The following is a 10,102-nucleotide window of genomic DNA, read 5'->3' as shown; positions in this document are numbered from 1 at the left end:
TCGGTGAACGTCGGCGTTCACAGACATATCGCATTGGCTGTGCTGCACAGCTGATGGACAGATATGTCTGCAGACATATCTGTCCATCGGCAGGTGTGTACGGGCGGTCTGCAGACATATCAGTCCATCGGCAGGTGTGTACACACACAGCGGCAGCCGTCGCGAGGAGGGGGGGCGGGACATGCCCCCGACCACAAACAGATGATGGCCGTTCCATGTGTATGAATGACCATCTGTGTATATAGATCTATCAGGTGTGTACCCACCTTTACCTTCTCCTACCCATTGTTTGTGAGGAGAATAATAGCAAAGCTGCCACACTTACTGACGTGTTTTCAAATTTAACAAAGTATTCTCACAAAAGTCAATGAAAAACGTGTACAATGATTTGGTCATGAAGGGGTGAAAATTCTAACTATTGGTTATCCTATACAAGCAACTCGCATAGAACATTATATTGTAACATATAAAAATAATACTGACGGAATATTCAGTCTGAATTCAGTAGGACCTAGGGCCTGATTCAGAGTTGGGAATAGAGAGATATCTCTCTCAACTGTGTACCTGAACAAACCATGTTGCAATGCAAGGGGTGTAAATACATACATTTTTTTTACATGTGGGGTAAATACTGGCTGATTTTGCATGTAGCCCACAAATGCTGCACAGCTTTATTATTACTCTACAATTTAGATGTCAGTTTGGAAACACTCCTCCCAAATCTAAATCTCTGCACATTTTAAATCTGCCCCATCTGCAGTGCAGCATGGCTTCACCAAGATGATTTGAGAGAGATATCTCACTCTATTCCCAAGTCTGAATCAGGCCCCTAGTCCCAACAATTAACCATGAAGCATAAAGTGCCTCATTCCCTAGTGATGCTACTAGTTTACTCCACAATGTGTGTACATTTGCAATTTCTGGTAATCTACAATAATACTGGAGGGGCCATTTGTGAGCAGAGATTGGTGCTGCAACACTCCACCTTTACTATATAAGTCATGCATGACAGAAGATAAAGAAAGTACAATATTTTATAAATCTAAAAGTTTTATTCGGACGACTAACAAAATGCTGCCTAATATTTACGTATGATAAAAGTTCTCACAGACCTAAAACACATGCTTTTAAAAACAGACTACAAAGTTGACAGGTTTATACAAGTATTCTCTGTACAGGAGCCCTTAAGTAGCCAAGATCTCAAGTTAGACCCTGGGCCCCCATAGGATTCCTGCTTGGGAATTTAACTGGTTGAAAGTACACAAATGCCACATTACATCCCTTAGAGCGTGCCTCCAATCAGCTAAGGTGGGGATATCTCAATATTCCCCATATATTAGGTAATAAGTAGGTTTTGAAGGGTTCTTGCAACTGCCTGAAGGACTCTACGGAGGAGCCTGACATTGAACGGATGTCAAAAAACAGAATGCATCTTCCTTGTCTTTTGGAAACCATGTTTTTGTTTCTTCATTCCATGATTAAAATATATAGTTAAAAAAAACAAAGCTCTCTTTTCACCCCCACCCATCCCAAGCGATCTCAGCGTCTTTTTGACAGACATCACTAATAGCCAAACATTACATGCTATTCAGTAAAAATGTAGTTTGTAACACTAGTAGGAGCGGTGTGTAGGGTGCAGTGTTCTCCTGGGCTACACTTATGAAACACCTTTATCTATGGCTGCAGGAAGACCGAAGCCTGCAGTTGCCCTCCCCTCCCCCTACCCATATCAGTAATACCAGCTGTATGGGGCATTTAGTTCTTGTCTTCCTTTTTGTCATCATCCTCGGAAGGGTAGGAGTGCCACGTCAGCCTCTCTTCATAGAAAGAAATCACGACTTGGGGACACTTCACATTTGCTTCCTTTGCTGGGACAAGATCAGCTTCATCTGAATTTTTCCTGCAGGTAATATATGGAAAGGTTATAATGTACCATTCTGTCTGTAATGTATTGCATGTTGGTTGCAAGAGATGCACATTAGCTTGTGACGACTGCATAGAAAAGTTGTAGAAAATCCAGTAACATTGATCTGGTCAGGTTTTATGACTGCTTTTCCCTGTTATGTATACACTGCTTTGTCATTATTGTTAGAATGCAGGAGACCTAATACTGATAAAAGGAAAGGTAACATTTGTTTGTGCATGTTAGCTTAGTACCCATCACATAAACTAGAAAGTCATTTTGTTGGCTGTCCCAAAATTCATTAATATGTTCATAAGTGTTTAACACAACACCTTTCTCAATAAACTTTCTGCTTAGACTATCCCATCCACAGCAGAGCAGGTCTAAGACTAACTACTAAAGCTGGGCATACACGTCTGACCGACAGACATTTTATCTGGCAACCTGTCAGCAGCAGATGTCAGTGGCATACACTGCGGATATTGGGCGGATCGCCCCGATAATTGTAGCGTGTATGGCCAGCTTTAGGCACTAAAATTTTGGTCAACTAATACCTAGTGAAATAATAGGCTGCAACCTCAGGAATATATGTCCAGTACAGAAACTGCTATCACGAAGTGGGTTAGAACAATATTCACATGGGTGAAGCTTAAAGATGTGTGAAAAACACACGTTATTAATATGAGCACTTGCATATAAACCATGTGCTATATTTTCAGGGGCTAATGGGGCATACACACTAGACGATAAAAATGAACGATAACTATATCGTTTAATTATATATCGTTCATATCGTCCAGTGTGTATGCTCCAAACAACCATCGATGCGTGCTCCCGCAGGTCGTGCAAACATGCAGGACAATCGAACGATATTGTCAGAAATTGCCTGTTCAGGGATGTGGCAGGATGACGTCACTGAATGATATCGTTCAGTGTCTACACCCAATATCTTTCAGCACATCGTCTAGTGTGTATGCCCCTGTAGAAAAAAAAAAAAGAAAGAAAGAAAATGTATCTATTATGGTAGAAATTATTTTATTTAGGCACTCATGGGTCTAAACGGCTGATACTTGCTCACACTTCGCAAATGTGTATCAAATGTAAAGGCTTTCATTATCTTCACAGAATCTACCATTGTCTTTTTGGGATCAGCTTAAATATTATATGACGAACTTTTAAATATCATGAAGTTGCTGTATTATAGATTAGTGCGATACGCTGAGTGGACAACCTCTAACGACCTTAATTAGTCAAATAACACATTCAGTCACCAAATGGTACACCGGCAGGTAGAGATGTGACTTACCATTTCATCAGAAACATCAACTCTCCACTTGAGTCTGTGGCTCCAATGATCCTTTCTGGCTCTAAACCCCGTGCAAAGCCACGAGGCTTCTCAGCCTGAGAGAGAGAGAACAAACCATCTCTGCAGCAGTCAAATGGTATAAAATACATTTTCATATTGGATCGAGATGCACTTAGTTCAGTGATTATTACTATCACACCAAGGTCTTGAATGCAACAAAGGGCACACATTTTCTACACAAGCAGCAGCTATTTTGTGAAGCTAGTGAGTACAGGAGAGAACTTGGCATGATGGATTTCTTACTGCTTCCATAAACAACTAAAATAAATCACACCCAGCAACTAACACGTTACACATTTTGTGAGTAAATTTGTAAATCAATACATATACATAGTCTTCACTCCAGACCACGGGCAGGGCAGGGCGCTCAGGTGCAGACAGGGTTTCACTGCAAGCGCCAAAGTCGTGCATCCTCCCAAAAAGGGGGCATTGTCCATGTGACACGTCCCCAATTGGTCACTCTTGGGGGTGTGCCCAGCACTAACGGGAGGTGCTGTGCTTCTCCCAAGCTCTCCCCTCACTAAATAGACACCGTGCACACGGCATCTGTTCACCCAGCAACGTTCGGTAAGCACAACTTTTCCCACCCAAGGGACACTGCAGCCCGTAGGTGGGGACGGCACAGTGCAGGCTGCTTTAGTGGGGCACCGCTACAAGGGCAGGGGGCTGTGCCGCACTAAAGCAGCCTAGCAGAAACACTACGTACAACTTTTTTGCATAATCAGTATTTCCCATATGTAAGACCTGAGTGTTGATCATCGAGCAAAATGCTTATTCATTGCAGTGAATTGTTAAGTGCATGCATAAAAAATGAGGCACAGGTATTTTCCCTTAAGTTTAGGTATGCTTTGCCACCAACAATTTGGGTTCCTCAAATATTCTTACCTCTTCTTTTTTTTTCTTAGGCTTGCTCTCTTCTCCTGCAAGCTCGCTGTCCGAATCGGCTTTGCGTTTGCCATCTGATTTATCAGACTCATGTGCGGTTTTCTGCGACTGCAAGAACTCTGCGATCAGATCTGGACAGTCCAGGTTCTCTTCTGGCTCCCACGTGTTGTCCTCACTGCAAACAGCAGAGGAATTCACATCCAATCTCCCCCCAACAAGACACTTCATTCAATATGTGTGAAGTTGCTTCTCAATCGTTACAGAGTTTCTTCTGTACTGGGAAGAGGCCAGAGATGCATTTAATAAGCAACCCAAAAATACACCAGCGTACAGCTGTGAGTCTCAAACCTGTCCTCAGGTCTGCAAATAATATATGTTTTGCTAATGCGTGGAGCAGTACTGTATTCCTCTTAATTGATCAACTTATTCTTACTATTGTGTACTTGAGCCATTTAACCCAAGTAGACCCACCCCCAACTGAAGACGCACAATAGATGCTGTAGTAATATACACTCTATTAAAAAAGTATACAACATTGTTTCAAATTGCTCTGCAGTTTACTCTTGACATGGTATGCTACCCACAAGCACTAGAGGAATGCAAGACTGTGGTAACCCTTATGGGGTCCATACATATGCAATGTATTGCTCCAATTCCCCATTCTGCTGGTATCGGGGAAATACATGTTTGAAATCCTCGATTCACCAAAAAACTTATCTGATCAGCAAGTTGGGTATTTTTAACATGCTGTTTTTCCCTGACACGCCAACGGTTGATGTCCGCGGATCTATTTTTTTTATCGCCATAACAAACAATCGGGACCGTGGATGTATGGCCTAATTAGACCCTACTACGATGTGTATCACTACAGCAGCTAGGTAGGAGAGTCAGGAACATAGGCATTAAAGTCTACTTACAGTTAAAACCTATGTCCACAGGATATGAGACATCTACCTCTGCTCATGAAGGTGATCCACAAAACATGCTATGTCCTGATAACAGGTTTGACAGTCAGTGTTTGTAGAATAAGCCTCTTTGGTCAGGTAAATCAAGTTTATATAATCAATTTTGTGTCTCTCAGGCATCCATAACCCTTTTGATACAACAGCACTTACTCAGAGAATCCTTTCCATTTCAGCAGATATTCAACTTTTCCTTTAACCACCCGCCGGTCTAGCACTTTCTCCACCACATATTCTTCCTCCTCTTCATCAACTACTTCTTCCATTTTCTTCTTGTTTTGCTTTTTTCCCATAGAAGTCGCCAGCTTACTGGTTGAGGTTAGCTGCATGGAGCAAATAAAAAACAGTGAGCAACACAGTATACCCAGGGACTGGTTCTGAGTTAGGAGCAAGGCAAAATAAGCAAGTAACTGCATCTTGGTAAAACCATGCTGCACTGCAGGTGTGGCAGATTTAATATGTGCAGCGAGAGATTTATTTTTGGGAGCAATGTGTCCAAACTCAAATCTAAACTTGCTGTCCAGGGTTTCTGGGATTCATGCATTCTACCAGTATTTACCATGCATGCAAAAAAATAAGTAAATGTATTTGCACCCATTGTATTGCAACATGGTTTACCCAGGTACAAGGTTACATGCGTTTTTCTCTGCTTTGCTCCCAATACTCAGAATTAGCTCCATTATAGGTAAAGGAATTTAATGTTATATACCACATATTAAAGCCTTCAAACAGACCTAGGGTTATATTTACTAAAGTGAGTTTTTAGAAGTGGAGATGTTGCCCATAGCAACCAATCAGATTCTACCTAACATTTATCTAGCACATTCTAGAAGATAATAGCTAGAATCTGATTGGTTGCTATGGGCAACATCACCACTTATAAAAACCTGCACTTTAGTAAATATACCCCCTAGTGTTGCATGAGTAAATATAGTATAGTGTGAGAAAGGTCACTGAAGTAATGCCCATGACAAACATTCCACTGCTCAAAATCAAAAACCTACCTCGACATACACTGCAACTTGTATATTTCATAATCTTTTCTGATTGATTTGCATCAACATTACTTTCTATAACTTATGAAAAGATGGACTATTGTGGGAGAGATCAGACTTCACTCATGTAAACCAGAAATCCAAGAAACAAAAGGGCACAGACAGTCACAAGTGATCCAAAGTCCTCTGTATGTTTTAACCTTAATGTATGAACTGCATGGTTCAATTTTAGTGGGAGGCACTTTGTGTACAATTTTTTGGATCTCTAATTATTGAAGCAATGTACCATACAACTCTAGGTAAAGGGAACCTTGACTAATGCCTAAGGAAAGAATGCATAGACAATAAAGGAGAGCAAATACCTAATCCTTAGGCACAAGTCCAATTAAAAATTAATTTTCTACCTCACCCTGAATATGTAATCCCCTGCCTATCTAATCTATTAAATGCTGACTGCCCATGATGTAAAATAAAGACAGGCAGACTGCAGAACATTCACCTCTCATCTGTCAAACCTTGTCTGACCCAGACCTACCTGGTAGTATGTTTAATAGTAGGTGCTTTATGTGATAACACCATTAGTAATATACAATACTATAGTATGCCATCCCATTTAGCACAGATTTTTTTAATCAGGGACAGTCAGGCAGCAGCACCGAGTCACAAGATGTTAGCAAGGAAGGACTCAGGACTTCGGTCTCTATTCTGATTATTTTACATGGTGGCCCACAATGAATAGGGTAAATAGAGGGACACAGGTAATTTGATAAGAACTGTAAAAACTGGGGGAGATGGGGAAAACAAACTTTCAATGAGAAGTATCCTTTCATATTCATTAAAGGCAGCAGCAATACCTTCTCAGTAGTAGTACTGTGCTATATATGTTGAAAATGTGCCAATACAGTGATCTTAAGGCCCCCATACATCAGCAATTGATTGCTGCAATTTGCAATTGATTGAAAAAGGGAAAGATTTTTATACACATTCGATTGTGGAAATTCTGCAATCGATTGAAAAAAGGGAAAGATTTGTATACACAATCGATTGCAAATTGCTGAATTCCTGCAATCAATTGCTGATGTATGGGAGGAGGGGGGGCTTTAGGCTTTTACACCGATTCAACAAAAAGCCAGTTTCATGATATTTCTACCAAAAAGCCAATTTATTAATACCAAAGAATCTTGGAAAGTGTGAGGATCTTGTGTAAGAAACAATAATTGCATTATGTGATCATCTAATGATTTCCAGAATAAATGGATCTGTTTTAACAAAAGAAACTGTAAGCTTCAATGGGACAACACTAATGTGAATATTCGTTCACTGTACAGCTCTGCAATACGATGACACTTTTAAAACAACTACAAGTAAATGTACACGCTACTAGACCATGCCACATATAGTATGCATTCAATTCACCTTAATGTGTACCCAATTCAGTACAATACACAGTGCAGCCAAAACAGCCCACCTCTGGTAGATGGCCCATACAAGGTAGGCCCACCCCTGGCAGGCAGCTCATTCAAGTCAAGCCAAAACTAGCCCACCTTTGGCAGATGAAACATTCCTGGTCCAAAAATAATTATATTATTGTGGTATGTCTGCACTGCCTCCATCCTTATAGCAGCAGGCTACAGCCCTGGGAACTTCAGATTAGCACTCTCCAGCCATGCCCCATATTAACCCACTACAGTGACTGCCAATTGAGGGTCTAACCTAGCCCACACCAGCGTGGCCGTATAGCCAGTTCTAGCCTAGCCCAGTGTGCCCACATGCCTCTGGTCCAGGTGGCAGGGATTGGGAAGGGGGTGTGGGCTAGGTGACACCAGCCTACTGCATACACAGATGATGTTCTATATAGGGGGGAGATGTGATCACTCCTCCAGCAGCCACTCACTGCACACGGGGGTACAGTAGCATCTCTCACCAGTCACAGTGACGGGTGGCGGGTCGGTGCCCGGGATCTCAGGCCTGTGCCGAGCGCGACTGGGACACTAGGACACTGCCAGGCCGGTGTCGGGCGGAGATGCCGGCAGCAGCGGGCGGGTGGGGAGGGATGTGGCTGCGCTCGCCGCCCGCCTGCTCCGGTTCGGTTCTGGAAATGTGGCTCCTGCAAACAAAAGGATCTGCTGCTCTGCCGCCACCGAGCGCGGACACTGCGCATGCGCCACGCCGCCAGGCATCACGGGAGCTGTAGTCTCAGCGCTGTGGCACGTGCAGGCAGCATCATAGGCGCTGCCAAGCGAACAACGCCGGGCATCGGCCCTCTGTATAGACGTGGTGGGAGGAGTGGGCCAGGGCCAGGAGAGTAGACCAGCGACACAACAATTAAGGGGGCAGGAACCCAGGATTCCGTCATTATTAGTGACAAATACCTGCTCTCATCGCCGTATTCACCCCGCCCTTACTACACTTGGAAGTGTTCGCCATAAAAGAAACAGATGAGACGAGTAGTGGTGGCGGAGTGTTTCCGCGTAAGCTGGCGTGTGTGTATGTACGTGTGTGTAGCGGGCTGGTGCAGTGAAAACGGTGTATATGGGGTATGATTATAATAGTGACAGTATACTACAGCTGTTGCCGCCCACATATTTTTATAGTGTATTCCGGTGGTTCTTTTCCACAGCACATAAAAAAAAATAAAGAGTTACACAGGTTCTGTGGCTGGCTGACTGTAAGCCTGCAATTCACCTGGTTTTTATCAGCCACAGAATCTGTATTTCATATGACTCCCGGGTTAAAGGGATAGTAGGGTAAATCTACACCCACACCGTGCATGCATTTGTACCATTAATACTCTGCGTTATTAGAAGTATTTATGGATTGTAACTGGTGTGCACAGGCTGAAACCACTTGACATAAGAACCCTCCCAGAAACTGGGCTATTGATGTGTGGTCTGGTGATATCCTGACTCCTCTTTCTTTGCAGATGGGACCCCCTCTGATGAGGCTGCAGTGTCACGATGTTTCAGAGTAACCTGTATGAGGAGGTAAGTGTTGCTATTAATAGTATAAGACAGGGGCAGCCAGGCTTTTGTACTAGTGATCTACTGTAAAGGTGCATACACACTAGATGTGTGTACCCAGCGATATCGGCAGCGGCTGGACCAGGCAGGGGTGCTGGCATCGGTAAGTGCATACACACTTGCCGGACTGAGAACTGTGAACAACGGCATGGGGAGGGCCATGCTGCATTCGGCAGCATGGCATTGCTAAAGATAGCCCCAGTTTGTACTGCAAATACAGACGACTGGGGACATTGTTAACGACCTGCAGGAGCGCGCATCAGTAACACTGGTGCATAAACACGAGACCAGTGATTCCCAACCTCGGTCCTCAAGCCACACTTAAGCTGGCCACACATCTAAAGATTATCTGTCCAACCAGCCAATTGGTTGATTGGTTGGAATGAAAATCTGGTAAGGTATGAAAGCAAATGACAATCAGCAAGTTGCTCCCAAACGCCGGAAAATGGACCGAAAATGTTGGAACAAATTGTTTAGATCAAACATTTAACAAACTTATCTGAACGACCATTTTCATCTGTTTTCCGGCATTTAGGAGCAAATTGCTGATCATCATTTACTCCCATACGTTACCAGATTTTCATTCCAACCAATCAACTAGTTGGCTGAAAGTTGCTCTAGTGTGTGGCCAGTTTAACAGTCCTGGCTTTAGTGATATCCATGATTGTGCACAGATGGTTAAATCAAAATAACTGAGGTACTAATTAAATCACTTGTGCTCAAGTATGGCTATCCCTAAAACCTGGACTGTTGGTGTGACTTGAGGACCGTGGTTGGGAACCCCTGTACTAGGTGCAAATAAAGAATTTCCATTCAAATTTTATAATACCATGTGCACTGTATTTAAGCTATCTTAATAATTTAAATCTACTACATAATATGAGAGAGAGCCATAAGAAAACCTCAGTGCAAGTGTCTCACCCGTGACAACGGAATGCCGCAGCTACGGCTTCAGTTTGGCACAGTTAGCC

At 42.9% G+C, this 10,102-nt stretch overlaps 2 protein-coding genes across 4 annotated transcripts in view; one reads left to right on the top strand and one right to left on the bottom strand.

Moving 5' to 3' along the window:
* Nucleotides 1–1,032: 1,032 nt before the first annotated feature.
* CBX1 (chromobox 1) lies at nt 1,033–8,393 on the bottom strand. The gene is made up of 5 exons (XM_088474564.1): nt 8,036–8,393; nt 5,270–5,439; nt 4,155–4,329; nt 3,210–3,304; nt 1,033–1,900 (listed from the first exon to the last, which is right to left on the bottom strand). Exons 2-5 carry the CDS (start codon nt 5,407–5,409, stop codon nt 1,756–1,758), a joined length of 555 nt encoding a protein of 184 aa, XP_088330690.1. The 5' UTR covers nt 5,410–5,439; nt 8,036–8,393; the 3' UTR covers nt 1,033–1,755.
* SNX11 (sorting nexin 11) overlaps nt 7,624–10,102 on the top strand; it is a 51,444-nt gene continuing 48,965 nt past the window's right edge. The window contains exons 1-2 of one of the 3 annotated variants that reach the window (XM_088474568.1): nt 7,624–8,602; nt 9,035–9,095. In XM_088474568.1, the coding sequence (XP_088330694.1) occupies nt 9,069–9,095 (27 nt within the window). In that variant the 5' untranslated portion in view covers nt 7,624–8,602; nt 9,035–9,068. Of the gene's footprint in view, nt 8,649–9,034; nt 9,096–10,102 lie in introns of all 3 variants that reach the window. The other 2 variants (XM_088474567.1, XM_088474566.1) reach the window with 2 other exon arrangements.

This window comes from Taudactylus pleione, unplaced genomic scaffold, assembly GCF_031769625.1.
Source record: "Taudactylus pleione unplaced genomic scaffold, aTauple2 ptg000155l, whole genome shotgun sequence".
Taxonomy (NCBI): domain Eukaryota; kingdom Metazoa; phylum Chordata; class Amphibia; order Anura; family Myobatrachidae; genus Taudactylus; species Taudactylus pleione.
Note: the sequence above shows the minus strand (reverse complement) of the source record. Positions and strands in the feature narration are given on the sequence as shown.

Excerpts from the sequence above, each read along its gene's own strand:
- CBX1 (XM_088474564.1), bottom strand. The coding sequence starts at position 5,409 with ATGGGAAAAAAGCAAAACAAGAAGAAAATGGAAGAAGTAGTTGATGAA. Across the intron at positions 3,305-4,154 it reads CTAAGAAAAAAAAAGAAGAG|GCTGAGAAGCCTCGTGGCTT; the intron begins GTAAGAATATTT and ends TCTCTCTCTCAG. Across the intron at positions 1,901-3,209 it reads TTGATGTTTCTGATGAAATG|GAAAAATTCAGATGAAGCTG; the intron begins GTAAGTCACATC and ends TATTACCTGCAG.